The 18,984-nt window shown below is 33.5% G+C and overlaps 1 protein-coding gene across 5 annotated transcripts in view; it reads right to left on the reverse strand.

The window, feature by feature from the left end:
• Window positions 1–18,984, reverse strand: part of LOC118199650 (retinoic acid receptor RXR-alpha-B-like) — a 329,703-nt gene that overhangs the window by 47,207 nt on the left and 263,512 nt on the right. For all 5 annotated transcript variants that reach the window (XM_085809907.1, XM_085809906.1, XM_085809908.1 and 2 more), the window contains exons 2-3: window positions 17,481–17,620; window positions 4,267–4,370 (exon numbers count right to left, since the gene is read on the reverse strand). In XM_085809907.1, the coding sequence (XP_085666033.1) occupies window positions 4,267–4,370; window positions 17,481–17,620 (244 nt within the window). The remainder of the gene's footprint in view (window positions 1–4,266; window positions 4,371–17,480; window positions 17,621–18,984) is intronic.

Here is an 18,984-nt window from a genome sequence, read left to right on the forward strand (position 1 = left end):
CCTCAATAGCTGCATGCTGGTTATCACTACTCCCTAAACATGTGTTTCGTTAGTTCACATATCCTGACAAGTGGTGTCACACTTCATCACTCCACCATGTGTAATCTGGGAGCAAAATACATGAAAATGCAACACCATGTTGAACTGCATATACAGGTTTGCCAGCACCGCTTCTAATGCACTTTCATTTCTCAAACATAAAAGTATGTTATATAAAAATGTGGTTTCATTTCCTTCTGTTGTGAGATTTTTCTCACACTTTTTCCCAGGGAATCTTTCGAGTGGGACATCCTGTATATTTTAAGAACATGACAGAAAAAAAAGTCTATATGATCAATAATTATATTTTTATAACTGGTGGCTACTGTTTAGCTGCAGATCAATGAAACAGCAATTAAATATAAAGTGTGAAAATCCATGTATACACAAATACATGTGCAATATGCACATGCGTGAGCTGGCTTTTGTTGTGTGCGTACTAAAATATAAGCTGAAACTATGGCAGTTCTAGCAATAACTTATTTCAACAGCAGAATGTTGAAACCAGAGGTGTGAATGATTAAAAAAAAAACCGAATAATACGTTTGATCAATTATAAAAAAATTAACAGATTTAAAAAAAAACTCGTACTAAAAAATATAGTTAAAAGTCGTTAATTCCGACACCCATAATCCGGACCTCAAAGCTACAAACTTTCTGCCTTTACGGTTGCGAATATGCGTGTGCGCATGCACATAATACGTTTACGCATGCGCGTTTAATGTATAATGGACAGTATAAGCTAAGTTAAAATTATCTCCCATTAAATTAAAAATCATTTAATGTTGCAGATTGCGTTGTTCCTTAATCTTCGAATTGGATCCGGCTTATTTTTTTTTACAGACTGTTAGAGCAATTTTATAAAAGTAAGCTTGAACTTTCGATTATGTCAAATAGAATTTCCGATATATATTTACTAATATGTAAAGGATCTACAAAGCGAAAGTATGTTTCGAAGTACATCAAACAAAAAGTGAAATTGCTGCAAAAAATGGATAAAGGCATATTTTTTGATTCTCTAACCATTCCGAAATATGTTTATCAATTTTACGCTGCTCTGCGGGGGGGATGGGGGGGATGCCGCGGCCACAATGAATTGGAAGTTGATCTGTCAGCACTATCCTTATCTTCAGGGCAGATGTTTTTATTTTATTTGGCTTATAATTCCTTACAAAACGTAGTATTTCATCTCGATGTACTCCGTTTTTGGTATGATATAAATCAAATTCCTCGTTTTTATAAAAGTGTTGATTCCGATAGTAAAGAAAGTGACACAGAGGTTATTGAAAACGAAAAAATTTCGATTGATAAATTAGTCGGTATTCTCGACATAGCAATTATGCGACTTGAACAGCGGAACTTTGTAACTGAACAAGAAATTATGTCTGTTTATAGAATTAAAGAGAAAGTATTATCACATAAAACGAAGTAACTTAAACAACTTACATTAAAAGAAATGTTTAATAAAGTAAACAAATAAATATTAAGCCTTTTTTTTTTTTTTTTTTTTTGTAAATTTTGATACCCTTTAGATCATAATTGTTCTTTATTTCATAAATTACGGTTTCATATTTTTAATTTTATAATTTCTGCATGCCATCTTACCAGATTTAAACTGATGATCTATAATCCGGAAAAACCGATTATCCGGAATCGCGAAGTCCCGACGAGTCCGGATTAATGACTTTTGACTGTAGTAATTTTTCTTTAAATGGTAGCTCTATTGCTGTTATAGCGACATGAACAGGAACTTTTATGAAAATTGTAAATTTACTTTTCTATTGACTTGAATATTACTGCTGAAAACTAAAAAATACTACTACTTTCCACTAGTATGTTATGGCTATAAAATTTTACTTAAACCTTTCATAATGTGCTCACATTTGTCAAACAATTTTTTGGAAGCTGCATTTTCTTACAATATACAGACCCTCCATTACAGTTTATTTATAAATTTAGTTTATAAATATTACCTATTTTCTCCATTAAAAGAACTTAAAATAGGGTAAATGTACTAGTATATAGTACTAACAGGATACTGAAGAGAATTCGATAAATGTTCACTGATACTTTTAATAATTTTGGTGTAAATATGTGTTTTTTTTTAAATACAGGCATACTGCTATGAATTTATACAAAAAAATTCAGATCTTTAGTAGTTTTAAGGCCTATTTAGCATACTAATAGAACTTTTAACCTAAAAAAAAACGTGTGTGTGTTTCTTGGGCTGAAAGTTCAATTTATGTAAATGGTTTTAATGCTCCAAGAGTAGGCATATTTTAACTTCTGACCCAATAAGCCTATCTGAAGCAAATCGCCCAAATATATTAGATAATAAAAACGTTTAAGCTACGTTTTGCCATATATACCATCATTAATACAATTTTTAAAACATAAGCAAAATAATAAAAAGGTTTGTAATTTAAAAAATGCTTAAAAGAGAAAATTTACAGAGCTGAAAGAGTTTTAATTTCACTTTAAACATCAGTTTCTTGTGAAAATATTACATTAAGTGACAAACATAAGTTTTTAATGAAAATATTATATTAGGTGGCAACCTGTTCTTCTGAATTTCAGTTGCAGAACCACTGCAGTATCTGAAACAGTCATATATGCCATTTTAAATTATAATGAAGTCATTATTATCTGATATTACTTACTGACTTGAACATTTCTTGAATACCTATTATTCAATCTTTTAATTTATGAACACTAAACTTCAGTGAATTTTGTTTTCCTTTTCAGAATGATGTAAATACAAATTGTTCCTTTTGCAATTCACTTGCTTTCGGGATAAATTTTTTGTACCAATGCTTAAGGTCTTATTTATAGCATACCTACATAATCAATTTCTTCCCCAAATGAAATGAATTGCCCCCATTTTCAGAGGGTGAAGTTTCAAATGAAAGGAAGGTGGAAGATTCAGATAAACTTTTATATCAGTTTTCTTATTTACCATTTTTTTCTCTTTTGCTCTAACCTTTTGTATTTTTAATGCCTCGTTTCTTCTTACAATATTAAAGTATTTGCGAGGAAGTTGCAACTATAGGAAGTTTCTCTGGCCTTGTTTCCTTATTTTGTTACCATCCACTTTTAACCAAATAAAAGTTCTTTTCAAAGGACACGGTGCACTTTTGAATAGTCGAGCAATGAAAGTATCCTATGACAGCAGGTGCACTGAATTCTCGCCAAGTTCAACTGATCTTCTTTGAACATTCCCAAAAGATTTAGTCATTTTCACTATGCTCCCTCTTATAAGCTACAACACACATGTTCAACAACTGCACTAGTTGCTAAAAGAGCAGTCAAATCAAAAGTTTCATTACTCTTGCAATGGTATGCATTTTCTTAACCTTTTTTCAGCACAATCCTTTTCTGTCTTAAGACTTGAAAAGAAAGAAATCACATTCAGTAAGACTTCCATGGATTAAGTTAAGTAACTTCAAGTTTCTTATATTTTAAGTAAGTGCCAGTCTCTAGAAACCCGTTATTTCTAATTTTTGTGACTCTTCCTGTATGGTTGTCATTTTATTTTGGCCTGTCTACATTTTGATATCAAAGTTGCCTTACAAAAATGTCTCAAAATAATCATCTTTCTTGAAAATTATCTCCTCCTAAGAAAGTATACACACCTTTCTTCTAAAAGTTTTGCTACATAATGTTTACATGCTTCCTTTGAAACAAAAACTCTGCATTTGACATAACTTTTTTTATCCACAGAATAATGCCATTTTCTAGATCTGTTGAGGTACATTGGCCTTTGTGTAGCTAATTTTCTCTTTTGAGCTTCTTTACCAAAATTGTTCTTGTGATATCTATTTTTTAGCTACTGAACAGATACTTATTATCTTTTCATCTCTTTTCATCGAATACTTGTATAAGGAAATTTCATTTTGCCATTACTTAATAAGTTTCCAACCTCAAACATTATTTAAAAGCACAAAATATGATGAAACAGAAACTCAATTGTTGTATATGACTACTTGATTGTTGCAACAAATACAACACAGTAGATGATGATTATTTTATATCCTTCCGTGTAACTGAGCCAAACAAGATCTGATATGTATGAATTTGGAAGAGGATTGAAAGAAATATTAGGAGTAATGTTTGACATATTCTGTGACATATTTTGTGCTGTGACATATTCTGTGCCAGTGGAACATGTAACACTGTTTATTTTACAATGGCATGCATTATGGAAATTTAAAGCAGGAAATGACATACCTATATACACCATAATGTTTACCAGATGCTCGGTCTCCACAAATCGAACAGAGATGCTTTGATCCACTTAAGGGATGGTTGGGTGGATACCGTGGAGACTGTGGCTGGAAAGAAAAGAAAATTGGGAATATGATTACAAACACAGAAAAAATTATTACTTTCCAAATAAAATAAAACTGTAGATGTATAATTCTCATTAAATCACATTTATGATTACAAGGTAATTGTAAAACTTCTCCATGCCTTCATGGCATAACTAGAAACACACATGACATGTATTCGGGAGGTTCAGTGTTCGAATACAGACCAGGGCACTGCACATTTTTCACATCTCTAGCATCAAAAAACCTAATGACTCTACAGTGGTACCCAAACTAAAAGGTAGTTGATGATAATTCAACTGGATTTGGTGACTGGTTCCCCTCACCAATCACCCTTTGAAAGGGGGAGTATATAAGATATTTTCTTCATCCTTTCCATATGCTTTCATGGGTGTAACTGGAAATAACCTTGAGATGTATTTAGCAGGTCCAGAGTTCGAATCCCGGTGAAGGCATTGCATATTTTTCATGTCTTCAGCATCAGAAAACCTAATGACCCTGCAAGATATTTTTCCTTAGATATATAACCACTGCTGTAATTGTTGTTTTGCACCTCTGTCAATAAGCACATTAGGAGCTAATTATAAAGATTGCACAGCTGCATTAGTATACTTGCATAAATTATAGCATCTCCCAATAATTGAGCATATAACAAGGATTATCAATCAGCTTTGTGATTTTGTATAAGCTACATATTTATATATGTTACTTATATATCATGATATGGTAACTTTTTTTTGGTTTAACTGTACCACGTATTTTACAGCAGAGCCGGCAACTGAAACTTTTTTGTCCCCTTTCCTGAATATCTAAGGACCGTTTTGATTAATATAACTGCGTATATTAATAGTTAATCCAAGCCTCGATTTTGGTCACTGTTTAACCTTCTACATCCAATTCCTGTACTGCTACAATTTTCTTCACATATTTGGGTGTTTCTGAAGTAATCTGCTGAAATCAATTATTGGAATACTCTTCAATTTTCTAGTTAGGTTTCTTTTTTTAAAAAACTAAAAATAATTACCTATAAATACAAGATTTCACTTTCGACAGCAGGAAAGAGTCTGCAAGTTTTAAATCTTGCAAGAGAGCGAATGATTAAAAAAGTTACTCTTCTTTGCATAGTGCTCCACCAGTAGCCTGATTTAGGGCACTTTTAACAAATCCACTATTTTGGAGCGTGTCATATGAGAACTCACGTTCCTGCGCAATGTATGCATTTGTTCAAAGCTCTAAAGTTTTTGCTGTCTGTTTTAACTTCCCGATGCTGCACGAGGACTTTCCAACTGATATCCCAAGTTCATACACATTTCTGCATATAGAAATTAAGGACATTAAAAGACCATTAATGAAAAAAATTTAAGGACTTATCATCACAAGGAATGTAATAAAGACTTATCAGCCACAAGGAATGTAATAAATGGAAGCAATTTCCTATACCTGAACTTAACTTTTGTAATACCAGTCTAAAAATAAATAAGAATACATCTCTAAGTAGGATATAATATTATTTAGCATAATCTAATATGTAGCATAATTATGCATGTAATTTATGATATTCATTTTAAAACAATACTAGGATAATTATACATAAAAATCTATAAAAGATATATGCTTCACAGCAACAACTCACAACAAAATATTTATGCATGTTTGGGGTTTTTCCAGACATTTTAGCTAATTTATATCATTTTTCTCTTTAGTGTCTTTTTTAAGTTTATTCATTTCAATAACCAAATCAATGCTCTCACTAGTTTCTGCTTCTTCTCCTAATTTGTCTTCAAAGTTTATTTGTTTCAATAACCAAATCAATGCTGCTATTAGTTGCTGCTTCTCCTAATTTGTTAATTCTTTAACAATATACCTTTGAAGAATAATCTTCTTTACGTAATCTAATTGTTTCTCAATAAGTTTCCTCTTCTTTTGTGCGATTTCTGATTTAATTGGAAATTTTTGTTATTCTAAAGAAGTGCATGTATTTAGAACATATAGAAGACACCATTAATTTTATTTCTTTTAATAATACGAGTACAGAGGATAAATGTAAAATGATATAAGGTCAGGGCGGGTGCCAGAACCGTTGTGGTAGAATTTTAGAAGTTACTTAGCAACAAAATTTAAACATTAGGGTGGAGCAAAGTTTTTAGAATTTAGGATAGACACTAGGGAGGACCCAATTCAGGACCAATTCAAAACTGATAGATTGCACCAGGTTGCAAAATGCCTACCCTTGTGTACTGTGCAGTGAGATATATAAGAAGAATCTTATAAAATGTCAGTTTTCAATATTTTTATTAATATAAAATTTCTTTTCTACAGATGACTATCTACATGACAAGATTATAACCAGTTTTGTAATTTTCCGCTTTGTATCTAGTGAAAAGATGAGAAAATAACGTGAAGAAAAACATGTTAAAAGAAAAATCTTTTTAGGTTCTTTTAGGTAGGAAAATTCAAACACCTTGTTTTCACTGTTCTGACAAAAATTCTCCAGAAAATAAAAAATTCATAATAAATTTCCCATAAAAACTCATTCATTACATGTTAATGCCAAGAAAACATTTCTCATTTTGTCACATTTTTCTATAAATCTTGCTTTCAAATCCTTCCAAAGCACCAAGTCTAAAAAGTATCCTATTCTGTAAGAGCAAAAAGCCAGATTTTTGAATAAATTTTCAAAAAAGAAAAGTGTTAAGTGAATTTTTAAAAGAAAACTGACAAACAACTGAATATTCCGAAACAAGTACAAGAGGAGGGGAGGGGGGACTCTTACGAAAAAATATAAAAGATGGCAGATAAAATTATTTTTTAAATAATTAGGCATTTTTTGGGGTGGGGTTGTTGTGGTTAAGAAGTGTTTCGTAAACTGCTTTTTATGGAATTTATTATTTTGTTTATTTTTCAGAATCAAAATATTTTCAAGACGCCAAAATGGTGTAATATAATCGTAACTTCGTCAAATAAACAAGACCTTTCTAGGCTAAATATTTGCTTATATAAACAACTATGTACAGATTGCATTTTAGAAAAACTTTAAAATACATTTTCACTACAGTAGAGCGCGCAAACCAGCGTCCGCTCTTTTCTCTTCCACATCTCAATCTCTTCTTACTCCCACCTGCAACCAGGGGCAAAGTCCGCTCCCTTCTTCCGGCTGAGGCGAGAAGAGGGTTCTCTGCCCCTTCTTTTAGGATTCGCGACCAAGTGTTCTTCAGGGAAAGGGAAACGTTAAAATGGAAAGTACTGCCATTTTAAAATATGACATGAGAAAATAAAACTGTTTTATTTTAATGCTATTTATTAATGACAATTTTAATAGATTATCATTATTTTAAAGACATATATCAATTTCATTACGTTTGTTTAAAAAATCGAAAATGCGCCAATTTCCGGATAAAAAATTTTGTATACAAAAAAAAAATCTTGAAATCACCAAAATATTAAGCTGATGCTAAATTTAGCACCACATAATAAAAGAAATATCTCATAAAGGAAAAGTTATTTTGATGTATCGTTCTCAAAAACGAAATAATTTCGAAATATTAATGTTTGAATACAAACAGGGCCTAGTGCCCAAATATTTGGGAATCACACCGTTTATATTATAAGGTATTTCTCTCGCCTTTCTTAGCATGCCTTCGTGGTCAGCACGCTTACCAAGTATTCGAGAGGTCCTTGGTTCGAGTCCCGGCGAGGGCATTGCTCATTTTTCATGTCTTCTGCATTTAAAAAATACTTAATGTCTCTACAGTGGCGCCCGAACTAAAAACGGTGGTGGATGATGATTCTCCACCACCAGGATTTGGTGATTGGGTTCCCTAGTCCCCAGTCGCCCTTTAAAAGGGGGAGTATAAAAAGTATTTCTCCCGCCTTCTTAGCATACCTTCGTGGTGTAGTGGTCAGCACGCTCGGCGCATTTTAGAGACGTCCGTGGTTCGAGTCCCAGTGAGGGCATTGCTCATTTTTCATGTCTCCTGCTGCCAAATAACCTAATGTCTCTACAGTATTAAGAAGTAGGAAATAATTCAAATGATAACCCATCAAATATTGTGAATGAATTAGCACAAAAATATTCCTCAAAAATGTTAACACTCAAAATGGCACTCGTAAAATTAAGGACCTTTCCTGATTTTGACTCAAATTAAGGACTTTTACGGACCAAAAATCGTTTCCCAAAACCAAAGGATTTTTGATTACGTACGAACCCTGGATATCGCTCCATGTCCACAAAATCTTGATCAAACATGAACGACTGCGATCGTTCATCAGACATCATCCACTACTGTTGAACCTCGAGAGATCATGAAATTGGGCTAAGCCAGATAAGTTGAACTAGCACACAGAAAAAGAATAAGCTCATCTTAGAACTTGAGAAGCGTGAGTTTTCCTGTGATCCCGTCCATGGAACTTATTATGCCTATGACACTGATCAAAATACTGATATTAACTCGCCTTATCAAGGCAAAGAAGGAGAGAAAGGCAAAGCGAGGTTACACGAAGTTCCGATAGATCCAACACTGAGAATGAAACACTTACAATGGAAATCGACTGCGATTAAATAATCATCCTAACAAAATACTTCAGGGGGTTCTGCCCTGACGATTTGTTTGTACTGCAGCCATTGAGTCCGAGAGGAAGACTATCTTCGTTTGATGTCGAGGTGTTAAAGGGCACTTGGTGCCTCCCTTATACCCATTACCTCCCCGTCGAAGTTTGTCACCGATTTGCCAACAGGGAAAGTTCCTTTGACATGGAGAGGGTAAAAGCCAGCACCACTGTTCTGGCTGATAGCTGACCCATCTGTATACATACGAATCCATTCTTGCCCAGGGTATTTTGCAGTGATTATTTCTAGTGCAACTGCTTTCAAGAACGTATGGATACACTCTTTCGTTCATTTATGCTGGGGAGAAAGTTCGAAAACGGTTTCTCAGATGTTTCATAGCTGATCTCGGCTTCTCTCGGAGTACTTCATCGTTGCCTTGTCTCAGCGGCTTTCAAAAGGTTCTTTGTGCCCAACATTCACGGGAGGGGGACTGGAGTGGATATCGTATCACTGAAGATTATTCGTATAGACTTATTTTGATCGAAGTGTTCGTGAAGACTTACTTATCTTTAGCGCAGTTTTTCTTTTTACTGCGGCAATGGCTTCGCATCCGTATTCCAGGAGCGGCTTAATGTATACCTTATAGGTGGTCGCAAGGACGTCCTGCACTGCACCGCATTTGGTCCCTGTGAGTCTTTTCAATATGCATATCGCCTCGGTGGCTATATCATGGATGTGTTGAGCCCAATTCATCCTAGCGTCCAGTTCATCCTAGTCCCAGGCATTCGGCGGTAGGCTCTGCAGCTATTAGCGAGCCATCATACTCAAGGACAATCTGATTTTTTTGGGGTTGTTGTTGTTGAGAGAATGAATAGCGTACTGTGGTCTTGTCTTTGCTAACAATCATGTCGTTTAATGTGCACCATTAAGACGTTCAAGTGCCAGGTTTAGCGTTTGCACCACGGCACGTACATTGCTGTTGGTGGCCCGATTGTTACATTCAGCTTAGCACAAAATATCGATACTCGGGATCTTTTTTTCAGTTCATTTATCAAATCCTGACGTTAGAGTGTGCAATAAATAATAAAGGCAGCACCTTGGGGAAGACCCCTCTTTTGTTGGCGATACCTTTAAGTCATATAGCAGAATCTAGCTTTCTTCTTCTTTAGCCAACGCCCGTCTTCAGCCAATGGAACAGATATGCAGATGGAATGCAACAATTGAATTTTCATTAAATGAACATTTCTTATTCATTTATCAGGACATTCATCTAAAACAATTCATAAATTTTTAATAAATCAGTTAGTATAGCAAAGGAACTTGATTCTGTTTTGTAAAGAGAAGAAAACCCCAAATAATCATGTCAATAATTAAATGCATAAATAATTTGAAAAATAAACAATTAATATTATGCTAAGTCTTGGTATAAATAATTTGAAAAATAAACAATTAATATTATGCTAAGTCTTGGTATAAATAATTTGAAAAATAAACAATTAATATTATGCTTTGTAAGTCGCTGATTAATAACTTTCATTTTTTCAGCTACTTCATTAATTTTATAAATAAAATTACCTAGGAATTAATTTAATTCAAAAAATTAATTCATTTTAATGCTACTATTTTTGTAACTATTTCAGTTTCTATAATTATTTCATAAACTGTAAGCATTTAAAGAGTATTTTAATAGAAAATACATATTTATTAAAAATATAATCATGTTATTATACTAATATAATCATATTATTTTACTTAATGTGCTCACATAAATTACTCATATTCTGCTCATAAATTACAAATCTTCACTTTAACTTTCCGATCCTCGCCCTACGAAAATCCTATACACATCACTGGTTTATCTAAGTTACCAGTAAAACAGGCAAATCTTACTGTTACTGTTTAAAGGTTATGATATATTAATATTACAGTTTCTATGGACTAGAAATGAGTTTCCCAAAGTGTGAGCATAATCACTGGTGTCTAATGTAAATAAATAAACTGATCCATACGAATAACAGAAAAGTGATATTAACCACGAGATTTGATTTGTGGGTCTTAAGGGAATATGCATAAGAAAATAAGCAGACGTTAATAGTTACTTTGTTACTACTTACATAGTTACTTTAATATTCAATCATATATATTATTACAAATATAAATTCTGCTACAAATGAGATTTCATAAAGTCATACTGTTCTATATATATTTTTAAACACGTGATAATTTTCAACAAGTCTACGCTGTATTCCTATTTTTTTCAATTATATGTTTCTGAGAACGGCTGTTAAAATTTTCGCATACACTGCTATGTCCTTCCTTATGTTTTGGTTGTTAATACATTTGTACTAACTCATTCATTCCCGTTCGTAGTTTATTTATTTTTTTTTTTTTTAATCTTCACCATTTCTTATTTTGATAATTTTAACTTTTATTATCGTGGACAATGTTCGTCAATTATTGTTTTGTCAGAAGTTTTGAACTGCTTTTTTACTTCCTCATATTCTGATTACAAATAATATATTGGGGTTTACGATTGCTTAAGCAACACTGCTACGAAAAAACGCACTTTGCTTCATCTGTATTCAAACGATAACCTTGTAAAGCACGGATTGTACAAATACCTTTCGTTCTTCCACTTCATGAAAAAGAGATTACTAACCAATACAGGGAAGTCCTTATAACTTATGAGATGCGGTCATACAAAGTCTTTACAATCACGATTAGAGAAGAGAACCGTCGATCAGAGCAGTCGTGGTATGGTCAACTTTTCTCCACGAATAGGTCATCTAGGCTATACATTCTTCCTGCGCATGGATGACCTTTTAGTAATCCTGGTTAAAAAAAAAAAAAAAAAACTTTTACTTCGCGGATGAGGAGCTCTACGGGAAAGATAGTCTCCACATCATTCTAGAAATGAGACCTCCGCAGTGGACTCTTTAGGTGCGCGAAAAGGAAGAAATCACTTGGCACAAGGTCATATGACATTTCGTTAGGCAGTATTTCATAGCTAAGACTACCCGCAAATTCAGATCTGCAATACCAGAGACGTCACTGTTCTGCAACAAATGAACATCTTTGGTTAATTATCCGCACTTCTTGGCACTATGGGCATATCACATTTCAAGAAGTCTCTGCAAATGTTTAAACATTTAGCCTTTCCAGACGAAGTTACTCAGCAAAACTCTTTGACTCTCATTGACTGAACATGATGTTCCCGCATGATTGTACCTTAGCTTTCTTAAAAAGGGGCGACCTGGTGAAACTGCTCGCTCTGGTATTTCATAGTCGATTCAAATCCCAAAACTATCAGTTCTGGGATATTTCACCCATGATTATAAAGCGGCTGAAAAAATCGTATTCGTCAGCCCGATAATGAAACACAGTCTCAGTACCTGCGTCTCACCGACACTGTTTACAAAGTAGCGCGAAGAGTTGTAACGTCCACCACGTGACGACATTTGATACGTGAAAAACCTCATGCAAGATGCAGCAAACGGTGCCACGACTTATGTAGATCTTGTACGTCATCTGTTCATCCGCACAGAAGCAGTCTTCCAAGATCATGGCCTCCACTTCTAGGCGGTCTGTGTCACTGTTGGAGGGACGACCATTAAAGGGTCGTTCCCACTGGGGTTTATCTGAGCTAACGAACACAACTAACGTAGTCGACCCATCTCCAAAACCAGTTTAAATCCATAGGGCAGCAAGTTGAAAAATCTTAACTGCGGGCACAGCGGAGCTAGTCGGCACATCGAACTGACTCCGCTAGCTCAGATAAACCCCAGTGGGAACGGCGCTTAAGAGCTATCGCAGAGTTAAAGTCGTCGTCACATAGAGACTGTCTTGAAGGATGAAACATTCACCCCACACACAGAAACTAATACTGCGCGGATTTCTTTGGCGTTGTTCCCCTTCAAATACAAAATCAAATCACCACAAGCACCACTTCCCCGGGGCATCAATCATCTTGACTTCTCTGCTTTGATGACTTGCCAAGAACACCACAGCATGGGAATCTTTGCACCTGCATAGACTGCAAGGACGTGCCAACACCCTGGTGACAACAAATCATCACTGTACCTAATTTTTCGTGATGACTGTTAGAACTTTAAGATCCCCCAACGTAATATTGAAATTTGCATCTTGATTTTTCATACACAATTTGAAATAAGGAAAATATTTCCAAAATTAAAGTATTTTACGTTTAGATGTAAATAAGAAAACGGAAACGGAATATATTTAATTATTCATTAGTCTAACAATTCATATTTTAAAATCTTATGCTTAAGCTGTAAATTTTAACAAAATTTGCATTAATTTTTTAATTTCTTAACTGTTTGTACTATAATAAAATGGAATAATGTATAAAAATTACTAGTATAATAATACTGTGTGTTTAATGTCTTAAACGCTTATTGGGGGGAATCTTTTTTCACTTTGTATTTCTATGTTAAGGTACACTACATGATCAGCATTCCAATTTTGTATAGCAGGTTTTGTTTTTTACAAGCATTTGAACTATAATGATACTGTAAGTTATTCTGAGCCCACTATCAGCTCACAGCCTAAACCCTCAAAATACTAATAGTTCATCTTGTGTCCTACTCCTAGTGAGTAAGCTGCTTCAAAGGCGTTTTTCTGGTTTTGCACATGTCTAATAGGAATACGAGATAGTTTCTATTAGAAAGTTGTCTATGAAAAAAAAATTATTGCAATAATGCTAGGTAGTTACACGATAGGTGGGACCGGCGAAAAGCGCGTAAGTCAAGATCTAACGTTGCACACAGATATTTGTGGATTTGTTAAAGAAATCCAAGGGACCACTTGTTTAGAAAAGAAGTATGTAATCAAGAATGCAGTTTTCATTCACATCAAAATTTTCAAAATTGTATTAAATTCTATGTGAGACATCAAACAGAGTTATTCCGTTGCGATGGCTTCATAAAATTAAACAAATTCTTCATTTCACGATTCAATTCATAATTATAAAGCAGAGCTAAGAAGAGGTAAAGAATATCGAACTCCGTTCTCTGCCTTTTTCTGAACCAAAGAATAAAACAATAACTGCCTTTGTGCATATACAGCAACTGCATTGTCTGTGAGCAGAATTGTATATTAAATGCAAATTTTTTAAGAGAGATGTGAATTTTTAATGTATTTAACACAAATTATTATAAACTAATTCTAATATATAGGCGAAGTTATGTTTTGTCTATCAGCATTTTTTGAATTACCTGGCGCTAAAAAAACTTGAAGGAAAAACATGCGAGGAAATACCGTATTTCTGTAATAAATACAGTCCTTACCACAGTTATTATTCAAAGCATGTAATTTGATGCAAATTAATTACAATCATATAACGCGCAAAGTAAAATAATAAACCACGTAACTGTGACTTCGAATAATATTGTACAATATTTACATTAATTCACAGCCCGATTTCTTACTAACAGGACAAAATAAATTTCTGACTGATATTTTAAACTGTAGAAATTCCAGTTTTTAATTTAATCTCTTTAGTTAAAGAGGGGGGGGAACCGAGAACTGCTGCAATCTATCGATTCTTTATAGTGTTTTCTTTTTTTGCCTCCCCCTTAAAAAAAAAAAAAAAAAACACTCGAGTAGCTATTCGCAAACTGCTGTTTATTCAATGTACAAAAAAGCAAATCGTGAAAGTTCTTTAAACTGATTAGAAATGAAAGTTTGTTTCTACTTTCACGTTGCTGTTATGCAGCAGCAAAGTAAAAGATATGCTTCACTTCAGAGCAAATATTGCCCTAATGATCTTTTTCATTTACATTGAAGTAAAAGAAATGCTCTGGGGAGGGTAATGTAATATACGAGTGTGCTGCAACCCTCCTGGCCAATAATAATCGGTCTCATGGTCTGCGGAGGGTATCATACTGTACGCCTATTACTTAAAAAAAAAAAAATCTGAATTAAAAAAAATCAAGTCAATGTCATAATGTATCTACTAAATACCGTATTCCCCCCCTCCTCCGAAAATCAGAGAGGAAGATTATGCGAATAATTTAATCTCCGAAAGACACGGTTACAGTATAAACATAACAAACGAATAATAGTCGTGGATAAACTATAGGTAACTAGCAGAATATTATTACTCCATTAAAGGAAATCTATCTTCCAAGAATACATAATAATATTAACATTACAATACCTAATAAGATATCTTTATTTCTACTTTCCTGTAACTTTAAACTCGTTTTCTTATTGTTGTCTCTGCTACTCATTAAGCCTCATATCAGCTGTAGATGATTAGAGAAGGTGAATGTGCCAGCTAACTCAGCGGAATCGTAGTCTAAATGTCACTTCATGTTTGATTCGCTGTTATTGGTCGGTTCTTGTGTTAAGCTGGTATAAAATTCTACAGTTAGAAGCAAAAGGTTTGGTGTGACTTTTGCAGCTAGTTTGCGACGGTTTCCCTTCCTTAATATGATGAAAACAATCAATACGTTTACGAATCATTTGTAAAATTTACGGGAGCTCGTTTTTTGAATGCAGTTAAGAAAAAAATTACGCGAATATATATATATATATATATATTTTAATTTTCAGAACCTGGCGCTCAGAAACTTGAAGGAAAAACAAACATGCGAGGAAATGCCGTATTTCTGTAATAAATACAGTCCTTACCACAGTTATTATTCAAAGCATGTAATTCGATGTTCCTCCTCTTGCTTGGCGGAATATATCTCATTCGGCTATGAAAAACATTTCTCAAAGCCAACAGACATTACTTTTTCTTTTCTTCTTCTGCGAGGGCCACATAAAAATTTTTAATTTTTGCACATTTTGGCTAAAAATGTCATGTGACCAAAATTATCGCCCGAGTCATAATTTATTTGCATCATTTCTTAAACTGAATCCATGAGTCTGTCACTAGCTTTTCAAGAAATATTTAGATTCTCTTTATTAAAATCCTAAAAAACTAAAATAATGAAATACAATCCCTGCCTTTTTTGGAGGGTAATAAAGAGTTTATGTGTTTAAGAATTTAAATACATTATTCTTTGCTTCTGTGTAAGTTAGCTACATAATACACAGTTTAAATAACATACCGTTAAGAATCTCTTTTAAACTGTGAGCACTGCGTACGGAAACTTGAAACGCCTTACCGATATTCATCAAACTGTAGCTTAGTATTTATCTGAGCAACCAAAACTGCTCAATACTAAAGCGCACTTTTGCGTATAAATTAATTTCTTAAACTCATAATTCATTTCTGTAGTGTACAATGATTCGAATTCTATACCAAATTAATTTTTAAATAACGCATAATATATAACAGCACCTTTAAATATTATGCTGTTGGAAGATGAACTGAAATACAAAATATTTGGATATTAGCTTACCAGTGCTTGTTTGTATCACTTCAAACAGGGTTTGGGTATGATTTCTAGTAGTATAACCAGAGTATCTCCCATGTTGGACCTTATCAAACGATTCTCTTCATTTAGATTCCAAAAATACGCTTAACAGAAGCAAATATATTTATTATTATAACTACTCAGACGAGGGGTGACCAAACTTTTATATAAAAAAAAAGAAGCGCATGTTGGAATTCATGAAAATTCGAGAACCGTAACTAGATTTTCCAAAAGCCACAAGTCCATATTAACATCATTTTAAAAGTAGTAAAACAAGTTTCAGATGGAAAGGAACGTTTGATAACTCTGTAAAATTAAATTAAAGTAATTAATTACTTTCTTTTGAATATCGAGTAGTTTTAGTTCACCATATTTCGTACACGTATTTTACCTACATAAGAGCTGCATTTCTCGCATGTGAGAGCCAAACGTGGCTGGCAAGCCACGCTGTGACCACCCCTGGTCTATCAACCGATGTTCTCAACCGATGGTACGCAAGAGAAAAATAGGTGGTACGCAAAGAAGCAAAATATTTGTAACTATTAAATTTAAAAATTAAAACCCCAACATACTGATTTAGTTTTTTTCTAACACTCGTAAATTTATGCGATCTGACCTTTGTTCAAGAGTGGTGGTGGTGGTAGTAGTAGTACTTTGTAGTGGTGGTACTAAAGGTTTTCAATTTTTATTTAGATGGTACGCGTTAGTCAAAAGGTTGAGAACCGCTAAAATAGACTTTCCCCATCTGCGTATTAAATAAACTATTCTCGTGTTTAGACCATTAAATAGACTATTCCGATCTGCCTTTTCGATGTACAATTTTTTAATTACTCATATTTGTTATTAAGAATACATAAAAAATAAAAATGAAATGAAAAACGTTACCAGCTGAATTTCTAATGGAAAAGGAAGATTTATAAAAAAAAAAAAAAAAAAAAAAGCTTTTCTATTTAGGAGATAAAAATTAAAACAGGATTATTATTAAGATTTTCTGATTTGTTCTAGCTTTTATCTAGGGCAATTTTATATTATAAAAACTATATTTCAACATTTTTAAATCAACTGCGTCAATTTTACTGCACCTAAAAAGCAAAATACTATTACGTAATAATAATAGTAGCATAATACATAATAGTAATAACAGTATGAAGCTAGAAAATATACATTATTTACACTTACTGTTGCATAATTAGACGGTAAAATCCCTGGATAGGCGGACTGTGAAAGGCTATTAGTCACAGGTGGTAAAGCTCCGCTTGTCACAGTAGTTCCACCTGAACCATTTGAAATAGAAGTCGTGTTGTTCAGAACTGTCGGACCTAGTAAATAAAACATGACAGAATTAATATAAATTAACAGAGCTGAAGAATTAAGAAATAAGATAATAAAGATCAGGTAAATTTTCTAAAGAAAGATCAGGCACAGTGCAATTAACGAAAAATTTTTTTCATACTGAATTTTTTTATAATGTAAAGACTATTATTTCCTAAGTAAGCTATTTATAAACCATTAAATTTCCACCATTGTTTTATCACTGCATTAATGAACCAACAAACACATCTGTTTATCACAGTAATACTTTTTAACCCTTGTACTAGCATGATGCATTTGATGTTTAAATATATTACACAAAGAAGATACAAAATTGACTTATTCTACAAGCATATTCGCGACAAAATTAAGTCTCTAAATTTGACACATCTTTAACAAATAAAACTGGCTGACACGAGGCTGAGGTTTAAGCAAGTGATATTTTTACAAAAGAATACGGTAAGCCATTTTTAATAATAACTGCAAATTAACATTAATTACGGAGATTTCAGCGAAGGAGTTTAGCTCGGACATTTGCAAAGGTTTGAGTCTGATAATTTGACTGTGCTAATTTATTAAAATTCATTGTATGTAACGAATAAACATTTTATTGATAACAATTCTATGCCGATTAGTCTGAGTAAGTAACCGAGCTTGATCCAGACAATTTCACATCTTAAGAAAAGTATTCTTTTCGATGTCCCCTAATATTTTTTTTTTTTTTTTTTTCTTTTTAGGAGACTAAAACAAAAGTAAACAGAATATGAGGCAGTAAAAATGTGGGTTCTTAGGTTGCAGTTCACATACATTTACAGTACTTGTGTTTACAAAACTTGTTTATAAATTTACTGCTTCATAAAAAACAGGGGCGTAGCTAGAGGGGGGCAAGGGGGGACATCTGTCGCCGGGCGCAGAATCCAAGGGGCGCCAAACTGATGTTACGACATCTTAGAATTAAATGTTTTCCATCCTTGGCAAGCAGTAGGGGGCGCGAAATCTTCATTTGTCCCTCGGCGCTGAAAACCCTAGCTACGACTCTGATAAAAAAATGTTTACAAAGCTTGGTAGAAATACTGGCATGGGAATACAAAGGAAATATTACTTTAACAATTCACAAAAGCTAAAGTAATTTTCGCAGCTACTATTGCTTGGAAACATATAACAATGAAATGCCACAAAAAACTTAACCAAAATTATGGCCAAAAACTCCAAGGCGGCGAAAATTTTGACGATTCAATAACCACAACCAAGTTATTGAAAAGAGTTAGAAATTTTTCTCCGAACGTAATCCAAAATGTGTTAAATCCACAGGAAGCAGAAGAAATGTGAAACGACAAATGAAAAATGAAAGATTCAACCAAATTTCTTGCTG

The sequence above is a fragment of the Stegodyphus dumicola genome, chromosome X2 (assembly GCF_044657685.1).
Source record: "Stegodyphus dumicola isolate Sdum_Otavi_A_Nest chromosome X2, ASM4465768v1".
In the NCBI taxonomy this organism is placed as follows: Eukaryota; Metazoa; Arthropoda; class Arachnida; order Araneae; family Eresidae; genus Stegodyphus; species Stegodyphus dumicola.